The sequence below is a fragment of the Sprattus sprattus genome (assembly GCF_963457725.1).
Source record: "Sprattus sprattus genome assembly, chromosome: 6".
NCBI classification, from domain to species: Eukaryota; Metazoa; Chordata; class Actinopteri; order Clupeiformes; family Clupeidae; genus Sprattus; species Sprattus sprattus.
Genome location: NC_137925.1, coordinates 21,819,122 through 21,837,320, shown reverse-complemented (window position 1 = coordinate 21,837,320; position 18,199 = coordinate 21,819,122). Strand labels below are relative to the sequence as shown.

Sequence of the window (18,199 nt, the reverse complement as noted above, 5' to 3'; positions counted from 1 at the left end):
AAAGCGGCAAGCTGGGCAGTTCTTGCGGCGGATCTTGTCTATGATGCAGTCATTCCGTCCGGCGCACAGGTAGTTGTGCTGCCCTGAAAGGATGAAACAAGACCCAAAAGGTGAGACACGAACCAATCAGAGGGATCCAAAGCTGATGAGGAAACCAATGAATAATAATGATTGATTCTGATGAAAAATAAAAAAAACAATAAGGAAACTGAATTTTGATAAGGGAACCATAAGAAAATCCAACTGTGAGGAGTGGTAGCCGACCTTTGGTAGCGGACGCTGCTGAGCGCTCACCTTCCACAGCCCGTTTAAAGAAGACCTTGCAGCTACCGCAGGTGAGCACCCCATAGTGGCATCCCGAGGCCTCGTCCGAGCACACCAGGCAGATCTTATGGGGTGCGCCGCCTGGCTTCTGCCCCGTCACACTGCCAGTCGAGTCTGACCTGAGAACAGAGGCGGAGAGGAAACATTTAAAATTTGACAAAAAAATGACAAGGGATGGGAATCAACCAAAACGATATGGCCGTAGGAGAAAATTCCAAAAAGAAGGAATGTTTTGAATACTTTCTGACTCTGCATGCAACACTCAGTTGAACAGTCCACACAGTAAACTTGCCATGGGATTTACAAACCAAACAAAACCATACAAGGCAGATTCAGACACATGTGTAATACATACAAGTCTTGTTTTATTAACATCCCTATGATCCACAACACGTAACAAACAGAAAAGGCTGCTCTTCCCAAATGACACTAATTAGCCACCACTTAACTGCCATTAAATGGCAGAGATGTGGACATATTGCCTCCAGAATTTCCCCCTTAATTTTGCCTCCTTACATTTACATTTAGCAGACGCTTTTGTCCAAAGCTACGTACAAGGGAGAGAACAGTCAAGCTAAGAGCAATAAAACAATTAAGACTGCTTTTTTAAGAAATAGAAAACGACATATAAAGAAAAGGAAATGCGGGAATGTCACTGCCTAAGTGCAAGTTAAGCCAAGGTGCCAGTTAGGAAATAGGTGCTCTCTGAAGAGTTGGGTTTTCAAGAGCTTCTTGAAGGTAGAGAGGGACGCCCCTGCTCTGGTAGTGCTAGGCAGTTCGTTCCACCAACGTGGACCTACAAATGAGAATAGTATGGATTGCCGTGCTTGCACAGGCGGCAGTGCCAGACGACGCTCACTAGATGAGCGCAGTGTCCTGGGTGTAACATTTGCCCTTAACTGCACAGAAGTCCATCCTACTTTCCAGCAGTGGGATTTCTGTGTGGATGGCAGCTGGTGGAGTTTTGGTAGTTGATTATTTAGCATGGAGTGAGAAAGAGAGAGGGAGTTAGTGAGAGAGAGAGAGAGAGAGAGAGAGAGAGAGAAAGAGAAAGAGAGAGAGAGAGCTAGTGAGAGAGAAAGAGAGAGAGTTAGTGTGTGTGAGAAAGAGAAAGAAAGAAAGAGAGAGAGTTAAAGATAGAGAGAGAGAGAGAGAGAGAGAAGAGCAGGTTCCCAATAGTGGATATGGCATCTCGTCCTTCCCTGTTAGGTGTGACGAGAGCAGTGACCTGTGCAGAGGACGAGGGGTGTGGAGAGGTGGGGGGAGGGAGGGAGGAGATTGTGACACTGCCTGCTGACCAGAAGGGGGAGCTTGTAAGCTACTCTGGCCACATGGCCTGCACCTCCCACTGGCTCTAGATGACTCTTTCTTTCCCTCCCTCCCTCCTTTCTTCCCTCCCTCCCTCTCCGTCTGTCTGTCTCCCTGTCTGTCTCCCTGTCTCCCTGTCTCTCTCTCTCTCTCCCTCGCCCTCTCCGCATAAAGCCGCATTACGGACGCCCACACAGTTAGAGGGCACAGAGAAGAAGCCTGCAAACACACAGCTCAGCAGCATGGCCTACATGCAAAGCATGTGTAGCAGAGCACCAATAACACACAAACACATACACACACACTCACACACCAGTCACTAGTGTACACACAAACACATACACACACCACAGTCACTTGTGCACGCACACACACACACCCCAGTCATTTGTGCACGCACATAGACACACCACAGTTTAAAAACATTTGTGTATGCGCACCCCCCCCCTGCATGTGGTTTTCTGAGAGACACAACAGAGCTATAGTCTCTCATCTCTGCCGTGGCACTATACTGTATTGTAACACCTCCCACCCAACCCTACTCTCACCACTCCCACTCTATTTCTTGTCCTCCGTGGCCCCTCCCCTGCTCCTCACCCCTCCTTCCCCTCCTCAAATCCCCTTTTATGCTGTTACATAAGAGGCGCAGGTCCCTCCCTAGCAGCTGGGGGTGTGGTGGGGAGGTTATGGCGGCTTCCCCAGGACGCTCAAGGGTGTTAGAGAGAGTGGGTGGAGGTGTTGCTTTAGCGTTTACACACTGAAACTGCTTCATCAATAGCCTGCAGGATCAACTGGCTGTCCTACTGTACTGCAGCAGAGAAGAAAGGTGATAGCAGAAATAAAATGAATTATGAACCGACCTAATCCAGTGTGTGTGTCTGAGTGAGTGTGTGATAGGGTGTGTGTGCGGGGGGTAACCAAACTCAAGCCGACAGGCTTTCGGACGCCTGGAACAAAACCCCTTTCAACGCCCAGCATGGCATATTTGGGTCAAGCTATAATGCTCACTTTCATGCAACCGCCCCCATTCCCCACCCCTCCGAACTTAGAGTGTAAGATCTGTGAGGCTATATTGAGTTTGACAGAGTGTTTGTGTGTGTGTGTGTGTGTGTGTGTGTGTGACTAGAAGCTTATAGCTGGAAACCCACCTGACAGTAGGGGGTTGGAAGAAGTGTTTCATTAGGGCAAAGGGCCTCACCACCACAACTGCTGGCTTTTAGTCAGAATGTATTTACTAATAGCCCCGCGGCACACTCATATGTTATAAACAGGGACGGCCGTGTTAACATATGTTTTTTTATTCCCTTCTTCAAGACTGAAGTGGGATAGTGTGTGACTGGGCGGCTCGCAGTGCCATCTGTTAGGTCACATGATCTGATGACAGGGTGCGGGGTGGGGTGCTTGTGCCGCGCTGTGACTGGGTGCCAGTATGGAGATCCCCACACTCACCTACAGCAGAGGGGCCACAGGCGCAGGGTTCTGACATCAAACAACTAAGGCTAGCTAAAACTAAAACTAGCAGTGAACAAAATAATTTTGTGAACTGAAGTCAAAATAAAAATGCTTTTCCACTCTGTCCTGTTCTGTTCTGACTTCTTAAGTGACACTGGCCTAATGACAAGAACCTGGGATGAAATAAATAAATATTGATATTTGACGTTGTGCATTCTTTCATCCTTTTTCAGCTTCTATCAATCAAGCCTTTCTTCATAATACATGTAAAACTAAAACCAACACTAAAGCTAAATGAAAATGAAGTCAGTCAATTCCTCGAAATAAAAATAAAGACACCTAACCCTAACTGGAAGACAAATCAAAACTTCACTTACTCTGCTCAGGTATTCACAAGTGACACAGGCCAACTCCAACCAAGTCAGACTATATCTATCTATAACCATGTCTCTCTTCTACTGGGCGCACGCACGCACGCACGCACGCACGCACGCACGCACGCACGCACGCACGCACGCACACAAATACAGGCATGCACACGTGAGCACACATTCTCTTATTAATAGACCCACCTAGTCACATTTCTTTTTCATGTACTTCCTGAATCTGTACCACTTAGCCAGCAGTTGTGTCTGCAGGCCACTGCTGGAAACGACTCACTGCGGTGCCAATTCTGGCAGTGTGTGGTCTGGTATGTCTCAGTTCAGTTCAGTGCACCTCTTGCCAGCTGTACATTTTTCCATACTTTTTCAATTTCAAAAGCCACAGGCCAACACTGCCCACCGCAGGATACTTCTGCCTCGAGTTACAGCGTAATTGTTAACCTTTTGTTAACTTAGAAATTCAACACTGTGTTGAGCTTCACAACTTGAATTGTGTTGAATTTATTTACCTTCTTAAAAAAAAAAACAACAGCTACCACACATATATTCCATACATTCCAAATTATGTAATGATGAATATGTTCTCTACAGTCCTTAAGGTGACATTTTTCATTTTCATCAACATTCAGCTTTGTATAGTTATAATAATCAAGGGGTTGTTTCTGATTGGCTGATATTAGTGGCACATGCAGGCAAAGACGGACGGATACAGCTGTTTGTTTAGATCATGTCTGAGGGATACTTATACATGCCTAATGTAGTATCTTATGGCATTAATATGGTATGTGCTTAGACCACAGGAATGTACAAATGGTAGTCTATATCAATCAGTGCTCTCTCTCTCACTCATTAGAGACATTCACACTCATAACTAACACTTCTAACTAACTCTATTAGTTACACTCACAGTGAACACACTCTGACTGAGCTTATGTTCACAAATTTACATTTAATGTTCACTGTAACAGACTCGCTCAGTGTGCCTCACCAGAATAGGCATAGCCCAAGCAAAGTTCAGCTGCATCGAGCTGCATCAAGCCGGTACCCAACTCCCACACCAAGGTCAGGAAACGGTGGTAGAGCAAGTGGTGCAAATCTTTTAGGTGGTTCCTTGGGTGGTTAGTAGCGCACCAATACAAACGCCTACAGCTCACTGAGATAGTCACGCAACACAACACCACACAAGCCAAACACACGACAGTTCCTCCATAAATCTGGCGAACACAAGCACCCTAGTAGCGGTGCATGGGGAACAGTGCGTCTGGACGAGTGGTGTCTTCAATCTGATAAAGTTAAGCCCACAGTTAAACAGCAATTACATCTCATGCGTCACAAATGAACAAGCTGCACCACAAGATGAAAATGCAACATCACCTACAGACACTCACACAGATCTGTGTGTGTGTGTGTGTGTGTGTGTGTATGTGTGTGTGTGTCACACAGTCCCTCTCCTAAGGTCCATTAGGCCCATATACACAAGCAGCTCCCAGAACATTCAGAGAGATAAGCTCACGGCCAATGATTTGTGGATCAGGCTGTATTATTTACATTTCCTTTCACGTCTGCTTCTGGGGATCCACAGAAGGACACAAACTGTTTGCAGTGAATCACGCCATGCACATAACAGCACCGATTCCTGTAAGATAACTGTCAATGACTCTGGCCCCAATGTTCCTGAATCTGTATTCATTCCTCCATTCATTCACTCAGAGTAAATAAATACACTGCAGCTTTGCTGGGGTTGGAACAAGAAATCAAACAGCGGAATGGCAGTGGTTCCACATTCTACCCACAGTAGGAATTGCTGCTGATTGTGGCTGGTGAGTCTTTTTGTCAGAGCAGACAAGTGGAAAATTTGCCCAAATCATGCCCATTCAGTTCAGCTCAGTTCAGTTCAGTGCAACGGGCATCCTGACCGCGCCAGGAAGAGGGGAAGTGCTCGTGCCGCCCGGCGCACCATCCATCTGGGCCAGTCACGGCAGGAGATGCCGACTTTGAAGACGGCGAAGAAAGAAACAAAACAACAGAAAGGGGAAAAGAAGAAAAAGGAAGTGGCTCTTCCCTAAGGCGATGAGCCAGAAATATAAAAATTAAGGAACCTGTGAGGGAAGGCCTACCCGCAAGCAGACAACAAGGGACCGTCTGTGACTGCGTGGTGGCCCTCTTCTGCTCTATGCATTAGAGAGCATTCATATATGTTCACGCTCAATTACTGTTTATTGAAATGATCTGATCAGGATAAAGACGTATGTGTGGTTTATCGGAGTGGCAAAGTAATAAATAATAATTCATTTAATTTATAGCGCACTCTACATTCAGCTAAACCTCAGAGTGCCAATGTGCACAAAGTGCACTATTGCGCACGCACACACACACACACAGACACAGACACACACACCCCATTTACATACATTAGTAGGCACTGCACTTCAACATCAATGCGCACTTCTCCTTTCCCCCACTCCCTTCCCATGAGTCTCTGTGTCTCTGTGTTTTAACGGTCGCCGCCCTGAAAGCAAACAGTGACACATAACCACATAACCTTCTAGTCATGTGGAACCTACACATGCATACATTTCCACAAGCATGACTGTGCTGTTTGCATTCAAGAGCTCCTATATTCTACACCACATGTTTATGTTCATGTGTGGTGTGCCTGGTGCCCCAACTTGTTGGGTTAGACAGAGAGGAGACCAGCGCACCAACTGGAATCATGCTCTCCCATTGGACACCCCTAATTATTAACAACACAGATGAGATATCTGCACCCGACAGATATACATGCACATAGACGAGCATCAGTATGTATACATGATTTATGTATGGATGTCAGTGAGGTGTATAATTGTAGAAGCTACTGGAGGACCTAAATTTCCCTCTGGATTCATATCCATCTATCTATCTATCTATCTATCTATCTATGTATCTATCCATCAAACATAAAGGAGAATCATTTAGCTCGTATTTAGAAAGTGGATATCTGCACCCGACACCATGTACGTAAGCCAGGAGAGATGTGCATCGACAGCCCGACGGATTAGAGAAAGCTGCCCCTCTCACCCCGAGCAGCCGCATGACACAGAGCAGCCGCATATGAGCCCAAGTCTGCTTCATATGCAGTTTATTACCACACGTGGATGTGGCACAGTTTGGAGCCGAGATTCTCTGATGCCAAAGAGTCATCGTCCTGTTTACACTGAGGTGACACATATCCACTCTATGCCACTGGGGAGCCAAAAAGAAAAGAAAACAAAAAAACACACACAAAAAAAAAAACTCAATTCAGATATATTTACTGTGCAGCGCACACGTAGCCTTGTGTAACGTTTACACTAAGAATGTAGGGGAGTGGTGTGGAGAGCGCTGGAGAAGAACCAGAGAGGGAGGAAAAGGGGAAGGAAAAGAGAGGAGAGAGAGAGAGCGAGAGAGAGAGAAAACAGAGATACAGGGAAGAAAAAAGAGAGAGGAAAAACGCTGAGGTGTACTCATAATCGTAAAACAATTCCTAATGGTATTCGGGGCAGGCCAGCTGTGAGGCAGCAGAGAAAGTAGGTCAGGCCTCCGCGCTGCATCTGTGTGTGTGTGTGTGTGTGTGTGTGTGTGTGTGTGTGTGTGTGTGTGCAACCCATTATGCACAGTCTGTCTGTTGTATCGTTGTAAGAGTTATATTTTCTGTGCACTTGTTCACCCACATGGTTTTATGCATATTTTTCTGTTTTGTGTGTGTGTGTGTGTGTGTGTGTGTGTGTGTGTGTGTGTGTGTGTGTGTGTGTGTGTGTGTGTGTGTGTGTGTGTCAGCGAGAGAGGTCTTGCTGCCTGCCTGGGTGTTAAAACACTTAGCGCAGGGAGCTCATTTACATCCATTATCCCCTTACACTGATAGTCCAGATTTCTGCCCATCAGGAAATCGCCCTTCAACACACACACACACACAAGGAGGAGGATAAGGGGTGAGGCATTTAGTGAATCCCAAGCTGTGTTAGATTGGTTTTAAGGCCGCATCTCTTTCTCTCTCTCTTCTTCTCCCTCTCTCTCTCTCTCCGTGTCTGTCTCTGCCTCTCTCTCTTCTTCTCCCCCTCTCCCCCTCTCTCTCATGAGGACAGCTTTGGCATGACGTGATGGTGCGTGAATGCTGTCAGTAATCAGTAATGAGCACAAAGTGGTAATTTTGTATAATCTGTCTTGCTGCCCTGTTGACATCGTTTTGCATTGAGGCCCTACCACAGCTAATAGTAACAACCTATCATTCATCTTCTTAGCAGTTACAACTGATCCAAAACAAAGCACCAACAACAACAACAACAAATTGAACCCCAACCACAACAACAACAACAGCCTATTAACATCATTATTCAATAATTACAGTCATGTACAGCTGTGTACAAGGATTAAACATATGGGAATACCTAGGCAGTTTACTTCATTAACAATGACCTCTAAAACTACAAGTGTACACAGTCTATTCATTTACTGATGCCTGAAGTTGTGTGTCTGTGTTTCAGCCCCATGGCAGATTCCCTTACCCGCTTGCGCTAATGAAAGGAAGGTGATAACATGCTGCCTCGGGCCCGCAGCCTGGCCACCGCCTCCCCAGAAACACAGTGGCGGGGGCTCTCATCCCAGTCTGTCCTGGGTGACAACATGGAAACATGAGAGTAGGCTGCACCTCGCGACCTCATTGGCCTTGATCCAGGTCATTCTTTAATGCCTTTAGCGTGTAAGGCCTATAGCCCTATATGCACATCACATGGGGTGCATCATGGCGGTATTCACTTGCGGTTACAAAAACACTTTTTTTTTAGAGGGAAATGGATAGGTTTGCCTAAAAATAAACATCTTCAACTTGCGGCAAATGCAATCTCTCTCCAGAAACTGGCCCTCCAGCCTGTACATATTACAGGGCAGCCTACAGCATAGCTTTTAACTTCTTTTTCCATCTTGCCTGGGCATTTTCTAAAAACATCTCAAATTTGCATTGTGCACCAAACGACTTTGGGGAGACGGTCCTAAATATAACGTCCTGCATGGTATGTGGTATGGTACTAGAGACCACATGGAAAGTATCCACACACACTACCCTATAGAGAAAGAAGGACGGGGGGGGGGGGGGGGGGGGGAGTGAAACGGTTCAGTGTAACTGGTTGTGGTGGCTTTGAGTCACTTGTAAACATCGGGTCACCAAGAGCGAGGCCGACTGGCATGGGAGGGCGGGGCGGACTAATATTATCCACAGTGCTCATCTGCCACCTCACCATCGCCAAACAAAGCTGCCCATAGACTTAGACTGGCAACGCCTGTGCGTGCCAACAGGGAGAACCGGTGGTTCCGCTAGCTTGCGTGACAACAGAGAGAGAGAGAAAGAAAGAGAGAGAGAGAGAGAGAGAGAGAGAGAGGCGGCAGTGTTATCCTCCACCACAGAGAGAGGAAGAGAAAGACAGACAGATGTCAAGCGAGAGAGACAAACAGGCATTAAGAGTGTGAGTTGAGTTCACAGAGACAGAGCGGAAGAGGAAGAGAAACATACAAACAGAAAACGCATGCACAAAGTCATGCAGCAAAGGAGGGAGGGAAGAGACAAAGACCCTGAGATAGAGAGATAGATGGATATACATAAAGTGCAAGAGAGGGAAATAGGGAAGAGACAGAGAGGGAAAGAGAGAGAGAGAGAGAGAGAGAGAGAGAGAGAGCAAACAAGAGACAGCAGGAAAAACATAGAGACAGCTATCCTGCCTGTGTGTAGGCCACTGCTTCTGAATGTCACACAAGCTGAAAGCCGAGCTCAGCTCTCAACAGAAGAAAGCAAGCAGGCAGCCCTGACACCCTGACTGACTGGGCCTCCAGTGCATGGGCGGACCTGGGGGCCCAGTGAAGACAGCCATTTGATTTGCTGCTCTAGGCCCGAGTCACCGTGGGGTAAACCTCTCCAAGCCTAGAGTCGGGGTCGTCTCCATGCTACTCAAGACATATTTCCCATGCTTCCTCTTCATAAGAAGCACATGCTGGGTCTGCACTTCCCACCAAGCCAAGCCTGCTTCTTAATTCCTCAACAGCAAGCGCTCCCCGAGATCGTCTCGACTGGGGACAGATGTTCGTGGTGGTGAAGACAAGAATAGGCGTCCCCTGAAATGCGAACAGCCCCTTCGAGCAAACAAGATCAATGACAGTAGGCAGTTTTGGCCACGGTGTGGTGTTTTTACAAGCCTCTACACTGACCCAGATAAACAACACAGACCTCGAGTACACTGTCGCTATTCAGAAATAAATAAGCAAACAAACAAAAGGGCCATGTTTTCCCCCTCCATTCCTCCTGGGTATTGTTACTTCAACAGCCCTGACACGCACCCAGCCCCCTCCCCACCTTCCTCCGGGCCAGTCTGGACTACGGCTGGATGGCTCAGACAGCGTCCTCTCTCATGTTTATTTCTGGCATAATGCAAGTGGACGGCTGAAAAGGATATGCCCAATTTGACCCCACGCTGTCCGAAGCCGGTGCCGATACTTCCTGCAAGAGGAGGCTTTTACATAACCCACGGCCTCTTGAGCCAGAAAAGTAACCTACGCTCGCCAGGGGCCATGTGATTTATGTGATTTAAGCTATCTACACGACTTTTTTATGTCTACATTGACTCGGTTAGTTGTGTATGTGCAACACGAATGTTGCCGAGGATTGTAAGTCTTAACTGAAGCGCTCTAGACCATTATTGATAGGTTATTGCTAACGCTTAGACAAAAAATACATTGAAACACATAGTAGCTAGCTAGCCTTGCTGCTAATAAGTACGTGAGCAGGCATATCTCACAGATATTGACAGCGCATTCATTTTGAAAGAGGAACAGAGAAACGCGATCAAGGCATTTGTCGATCGAAAATATGTTTTTGCCGTCCTTCCTATGGGATCCGGTAAAAGTTTTAATGTATCAGATGGTCATACAATATTGCTCTGATTGGTTGTAGGTATCCAATTGAGCGAAGAGGCCTTTTTTTCCCCTGGTTCGTTGAAACACGCCCCATAATCACAGCCCAAAGGGTCAGTATCAGACTCATATTCTGACTAGAATTATGAGTATGACATCGTCAGGTTAGCAATCTGCGTGAAAGTCTTGCAGACATGGAGAGTAGTCAAATCTACTGGGTGACCCACAACCACTGAATGTTAGGGTTAGGGTTATATCTGAAAAAATGAATAAATATATAAAGTAGTGCTGTCGAACGATTTAAATATTTATTCATGATTAATCGCATTTATGTCATAGTTAACTCAAAATTGATCGCGCAATTAATCGCACATTTTGTATCTATTCTAAATGTCCCTTCTTTTATTTTTTCCCATAATTTTTTTTATTTGAATGCTCTAATCAACATGGAAAAGTGGATTGGCTTGCTTTATGCAAATGTTTTATTTTATTGAAAAACAACATTTCCAAATGGGGCGGTACAAAATACAATTATAAAGTGCACATTTCAGGTAAACTGTGGCTTAATATTTTCTTTTTTTCAAGTTTGCTGGAAACATAGCAGTCAGGGCTCTAATTTCAGAAACAATGAACTGTAACAGTTAGGTAACCAATAAAAGGGATACCCACTACTTCTTTGCTTTCAGCCAGCTGCCTGTTGACATTTTCAGACAACAGTGAAGCTCGCTTCTCTTGCACAACACAACTTTTAAAAGTATAGGCTACTTTCCATCCTTTCCAAGCTTTTTACCATTAATTTCGCCGTATCGCGCTCACCATTCACTCAAACCGTAACGTTGGCCTAATACACAGGTTGCGAGGCCAAAAAGAATGTTATTAAAAAAAATCAAATACAAAATAAAACGCTAATCTCACAATAAAGAAATTGACGGCGTTAAAATGGGGTTGCGTTAACGCCGTTAATAACGCATTTAACTGACAGCACTAATATAAAGATAATCATCAGGAAAATTTTCAAATTGATTAACCATGAAAAAGGTATCTATCCCAAGGCTAGTCAACACACCTATGATGCAGTGGCAGCAAAACTAAACGAAATCCATGCTGAATACAAGATATAAAAGAAAGTGAGATCTACAGTGAGACAACGGAAGTAATTATAATTCTGTGAGCTTGGTGCCGGTGAGCATGGGTCAGCTGATCAATGAGTCAGACTACTGGGTTTTAAATGGATTATTTCCATGGGCTATCACAAAACGTGTAGGTCTTCCAGAAGACCAGCCAAGGGAGATCTATGACAAGAATTGGCTTTCCTGCAAGAGTATGCTCACGTTCAGCAGCCGCCAGCTGTTGCCATCGACTTTCTCCAGGGTGGAATCAACGGTTACCTAGAATATCTAATCCCTAACTAGCTGAGCGTCACGGCAAAGCTCTCTGAGAAGCTACCCCATTTGGTTTACACTGCCCACATCATCACCGCTTCCATTGAGGCTGTAGGGAAACGCTTTGGATCAGTCTTAGTCGGCCATGAAGCAATAATGGCAACTACGATCTGCCAAAGTGCCGCTTATGCTGGCTTAGCCCGAAAAGAGAGAGGACACAAGGAGAACCATAATACACGAAGCTGTTGCACTGGAACAACACAGTCCAACCGAGTTGAAAGATGACAACTAACCTGTCTGATGAGTTTTTTTGTCTTTGATAATGCCAAGATCATCTGCAAAGCACCTACAAGATTCAGATTACAACCTGAAATCTCTAAAGGCGTTCCTGTGGTTATGAGCTGTGTCAAGTACAGCACTACATTGCCTTCTAGCAATGCCTTCAGGCAACTATTTCAGAAAAGATCAGGCTCCTATCAAAACGAATGGGGAAAGAGCCATAACTCCACATAGGATGGTTGAACAGACATTCGAATTACATCATGTGAATCTGCATTTAAATCTGGCAAACAGTGTGAACATTATTTGAGTGATTGGGGAAACAAAGCTGAAAAAAATACTTTGTGTTGACTTGCTCACTGAGCAGGCACCAAATTTTGCGGCGTGACTATTTCTATGGCAACAGTAGAAATAAACAGAGCCTGCATGAAAGGCAAAACTTCAATAGTCCACCTATTTCCCCCATTCATATTCCCATCAGTGATGGCCTTCTAGTGCTTCTGTTTAGCGTATATTTAGCCATGGAGGCAATCTGCTGACCTCATCCCGACACAGAATGAGTGATGACCACATGGAACAAGTCCTACTGCTCCGCTACAACAAACAGTACTGTCCCAACATACAGCATGGCTGATGTTTGGCATAGATAGTGGCACTAGCGGATCAATAGCTATTTGCTAACGGTATGCTAGCAGCTAAAACTAACGAAATCTCTTGAAATGTGATGACTTTGACGTTATGACAAACTAGTTACTCAACGACTGTCCTAACACAGTCAAACATCAAGCAAGTGCAACACAAGACAAAGCAAGACGGCAAATAAGCTACTTACTAGTTCGGCAGAACGTAAACAAGTCGAGCTGCCACAGGCAAAACTACAGAACGAAGTTATATGAGTTATATGGACCCTGGTATGGCAATGGCACGGAGGCGATTCTCCATATTAAAAGTCATTGTAGCGCCCCCATTTTTTTCAAGCTGTTTTTTTTTATGTAAAACTGCGTATCCTAACCCTAATCCTGAAGTATAATTGTTGCATAGTGTTAGTTTAATGTAGGGTTGACATTAATGTAGACTTGGTTTGAGGTTATGGTTACATTTAGCTATTATTCCAGTCAGAGTTTGTTATCTACATCCATGTGATTTGTTTTGGTGGTTGTGCTTTAAAATCAAAACATTTTTTGTCCAATTCATTTAAGTTATATTGAAGAACTTTTAATAAAGGTTTGACAGTAATCAGTGTTAAGTACTGGTGTTAGGATTACACTGCCTTTAAATGTATGCTTTTAGGACTTTTCTGCATCCATCAAAAAGTAATGAAAGTAATAAGTTACATTACTTTGATGAAGTTATTAAAACAGTTACATGACTTACTCAACTGTTAATAGGGTAACTAGTAATCTGTAACCCATTACATTTCAAAAGTAACCTTCCCAACAGTCAGCCTCGCCATGGGGGATTTTGGGATGGTGTGAATAGTCAACCCAGCAGCTTAGGGCAGAAGATTTTAGTTAATCTTAAGGTCTTCTATAAGTTTTGCAGCCGTTCAGATACGTCACTTTGCTGGCGTGGCAGCAGCACTGCAGATGATTAGCTGGTAACGATGATACATGACCCACTTTCAGACACCACTTTAAAAAGAAGGAGGGGAAAAAAGAACACACAACACAAAACTTTTTTTCACACTACACTGAAGATAACCACAGCGCCCTGCCCCAAGACTGTTGGAGTGCGGGTGATACAGTACCACTATGTCAACTATTGACCTACCTCATAAACATGCAACTAGTTTACATTGGAAGTGGATGTACAACAACATAAATGGGTGTCCATTTTGGCTCCCAGTACGAAGCCCTGTTACATGCTTGTGGTGAGAGCCGTAGTGACTCAGCTCCTTCTGTCTGCCTCATCTGCTCTTCATTTCCTATGTTCTCAGTTGGTCACGCAGTTGGTTTCCAGCAGAGCAGAGAGCACAACATATTTACACACATGCTCTGACCAAACCAAACCAAAAACAAACCATTGCACATACACTCACATATAGCATGCATACATTCTCACACACACACACACACACAGACACAGACACACACACAGGTATATACAACAATAGATCACGGTGCAACAATATGTACATACTGAAGGAGTTGCAAATCAGGACACACACAGGTGCTTGCCCACAAGCGCCAAGGGATTTGGTTCAAAATTACGATACACATTCTCCTCGGTCTCCAGCTTACTCAAAACACCAGTATTTGACTGCCTGTGTAGATATACCGATGGCTGCAGAAATGTTTGCCATATTATTAAGTGTGTGTTCTCATTAGTGATTTATTTTTTCATAAATCTGCGTGAATTTGTGAGTTTGTGTGTGTGCAGCAATGTGTGTGTATATATATGTTTAAATATGATGCAGTACACTACGAAACAAAATAATGCACTGACACGCCCCCCCCCCCATACCCCACCACCCCCGTCCTACACAGACACCCGCTGTCTAAGTGAGCATACGCCAAGTACAAACTGAGCTGGAAGCAGTAAGCAGGCAGAGCCAGGCGTCCTCATCTCCCTTACCTGGCGTAATTGTTGGAGGGGAACCCCTGTGATCCGCCGAGACTGTCGCCGGCCCTCTGCTGCTGCCCCGCTTCTCCGAACCCCGGCCTCGCCCTGTTCCAGCCGTCTCCTCCCGCAGGCCCCAGGGCAGGGTACAGGCTGAACACCTTCTGCTCCTTCGGCTGGGGGCTGGAGGCCGTGGCAGTGCTGGCGGCTCCCCCGAAGTGGAAGCTCTGGCCGCTGGAGGTGCTCACGCCACATATGGAGATGGAGGCAGAGGTGGCTAGAGCCACAGTCCCACCCATCTGACAGTAGCTTCGCCCGGCCACACCGCTGGCCTTCTCCTGCTTGATGACGCCCGGTGTGGACAGCGTCAGCACTGAGTCCTTCTCCACCTTCACGGGTGCGGGGCTAATGGCCGGGGTGGACGAGGCACTCCCGATGCCACTGCTGCTGCTGCAAGAGGCTGTGGCCGGGGAGCTGCTGGGTGGGCTAGTGAACAGCGGCTCCGGACGCGCCCCGTTTACAACCAAGCTGCCGCTTGTGCTGGAGGCGGGCGTGTTTCCGCCGCCGCTCCCACTTGCCGAGCCGGGCCCCAGGCTGCTAACCAGTTTGGTATCCCTGTCGCTGCTGACATCCGACAGCAGCGAGTCCTCGGCCAGGGAAGACAGGAAAGCGTCATCGGCCACGTAGAAGTCCGAGGGCGAGCCGGTTAGCTCGAAATCCTGCAGCAGGTCAAGCGTGTTGTCGTTGAACAGCTTGTGGTTGCCTATGTCTATGTCTTTGCCCATAGGACCAAACGAGTCTGTGTCCATGTCCATGTCCCCTTTGTCCATGGGGGAGAAGTCCTCCGTCTTCAGGTGAAAGAGGCTGGGGTCTGCGCCGCCAATCAGAGAGTCCATGGATGCCGAGGAGCGGTTCAGGTCCGCAATGCTGGCCTCCAGGTGTGAGAAGGTCTCGCCTGGAGTGTACAAGCCCAGGGGCTGGTGCTGGAGGCCCTGCTGGGCCCGCTGATCCTTGCCTGCCACTTTGTGGTCAGCCTCTTCCCCGTAGAAGCCCAGGGAAGTGGTCACAGCTGTGGTGTACTCCTCAGGCAGTGGAGAGTTGCAGAGGCCGTTGGGCACGTCTCCGGACACGGGCTGCATGAGTGGGCTGGACGGGTGCACAAGAGAGGTGGGGGCCAGTGACATGGCGCCTAGCCCACCGTTCCGCAGGGCTCCGTCGGCAGGGCTCTCGTTAAAGTCTAACTTGATCAAGTGTTCATCTTTCTTGGTGCTGTTTTTCACTCCTCCTTGATCCATCTCTTGGTGCTGTGCGGGGTGGAGGGGTTGTGTGCAAGAGAGAGAAAATAAATGTCAATCAAATGGGAGACCTCTTTGGCATCAAAATGAGAGGGAACTGCAAAACTAACTGTTAATTGAAAAAGAAGCCAAGGAACAATAGGGCTTATACCTATAGTGTTGTGACAGCAGAAATCTATCTAGGGTTGAAGTGTCAGTCGACCTATCCTCAAGACACCAAAGGCCACTTTCATTTGGCAGATACGTGGGAACTCATTAGTAACGTTACTACCACTGCTTTCCTATTTTTAAATTACTGCCGCTTTAATATAATTTTTATAATTGGGTTAAAGTGCAATCGGCGTCAAGTTTAATTTGGTATTCCAAAGACATGTGACACAAAAGTATACATGTATTTAATTTAGCGAATACGCGACTCTTACAGGCAAAAAAGCAAGTTGCCACTGTGCGTTACGTGGATTCAAGGTAAACTAGGTTGATGTTGACTTAAGTCACTACGCCAGTAGGTTACTGTCATGCTAATCGTATTCATCACAGTATTGCAGTAATGTTAGGTATTTAGCTTCAGTCCTAATACGATTAACGTAAAGTCACTCATGTCTGTCAACGTGTAATCCGCTGAGCTGAGTTTCAAGAGTGAAGCCCTTGTTTGCGCGCTTGTCTCCTTTGCCTAAGCAGTAGCAGGGTAGTTAGCTAGCTATCTTTATCGCTAGCTGCTCCAGTTTTGTTAATCAGACGTCAGAGCAACTCACGGTCAGCTAGCTAAATGTTAGCAGCTAGCTACCATAGGCCTTTATTTTTCAATAACAGTGGCGAATTTACCATCTGCGTTAATTTAACTTTTGAGTGAAATTACACAAGTAAGGCCAAATATCTTTAAATATTAAATATTATGAGATGGCTTTCACCATTAAAAATTGTTCAAAACGGCATAACGTTATTTTCACAAGCAAACTAGCTATCATACACTAGCCACAGTGATTTAGCCTAGCTGCTCTGACGATGGCAACGAAAAATAAGTAACTAATCATACAAATTGCAATATCGGAACTGTTTAAAAACACTGACAGTACAAAAATCCTATAACCAGAGAGTGATATACATACCATGTGGTCGTCAAGGTTATGTTTTGATCTGATGCTTCATCTGACATTGTTTTCTAATAAGATTTGTGCTAGTTTGCTGCCCAGCTTGCGTTATCAACGCAAAACACTTTCCTCCTAGTTGGCAAGTCGTGGCTTGCTTCACAAACCTAAGCTGGAAGTAATGTCTCGGTTAGGTCTACTTCGCATTCTCTCCAACTGGGTGAAAATGCTAAAACTTTCCCAGCCAACACGCATTCGCATTGCAGTAAAGATGATCGTCCGAAGCCAACCGAAAATAGGCGCTAACCTGACATAAAAAAACACACAAAATGGAGATTACAGTAGAATCCCGTGGATGTCCCCTGTTTACACCATGTGGTGCTACCTGTTGGCAGAGCAGCGTCATTGCAGTTGTTTACAATCTTTACAGTTAGAATAAAGCGTTACAGAGATGCCGCCCAGTTCCATTCGTTTCATTTAAACAACTTGCAGTTCAGTAGCTTAACCAAGTAGGCATATGCAATTCTACATCGAAATGTAGGCTAATTATAATTACATGAATATACTCTATAAGAATAATTTTAAAATAACATGTCCACTTACTTGATGCTTTCCTACAATACTAATGCTTGTTATTTAATTGGTGGTTTGTGCAGGTTAAAGCACATTCTGGAAAAACATTGTGTATATTGTTGATCTTTTTCATTATCTTTGGATTCTGAGGTAAGCTGAAGATGAAATACGTTTGCTCTAAAGCAATAGCAACAGAATAGTGTCAGAATCATTTTAATGTCATATTGTCATTATTTTTCTGTTTTAGGCTAATGGTTTGTCATGTAACCATGTGAAGCTTAATGCAGCTGTTTTTGTTCAGTAATGAGGAGGTTGACGTGTTTGAAGGTTGATGTTTGCTGTCTAATGTTTGCATACTCTGTCAGGTATTTAGAAAAAAATCTCTGTCGTGTTGAGGCCTGAGCGCCTAACATTAGAAAACAAACCCTGATGTATGTATAGTGATACATAGAGTGGCTATGCTCTCTTTATTTGAATCAGAGGCTAGCTGAGCTCAGATGATGGCATTAGATAAACTTCATCACTTTTTACTTTAGGGGAATTTTGGGAGTTTGCCATTTTCCAGAGCTTTCCTTAAAAAAATTTGATCTGAGAACAAAGTCAAATTGTTTATTCAAATGTTTGTTTTAGTCTTGCTATTTATT

At 45.3% G+C, this 18,199-nt stretch overlaps 1 protein-coding gene across 2 annotated transcripts in view; it reads right to left on the bottom strand.

The window, feature by feature from the left end:
- nr3c1 (nuclear receptor subfamily 3, group C, member 1 (glucocorticoid receptor)) overlaps positions 1–17,258 on the bottom strand; it is a 25,178-nt gene extending 7,920 nt beyond the window's left edge. Inside the window, exons 1-4 of one of the 2 annotated variants that reach the window (XM_080840787.1) lie at positions 17,004–17,258; positions 14,618–15,906; positions 265–443; positions 1–83 (exon numbers count right to left, since the gene is read on the bottom strand). The exon at positions 1–83 is cut by the window's left edge and continues 34 nt beyond it. In XM_080840787.1, coding sequence (XP_080696913.1) covers positions 1–83; positions 265–443; positions 14,618–15,906; positions 17,004–17,006 — 1,554 coding nt within the window. In that variant the 5' untranslated portion in view covers positions 17,007–17,258. The remainder of the gene's footprint in view (positions 84–264; positions 444–14,617; positions 15,907–17,003) is intronic. The other variant, XM_080840788.1, reaches the window with a different exon arrangement.
- Between the last annotated feature and the right edge of the window lie 941 nt (positions 17,259–18,199).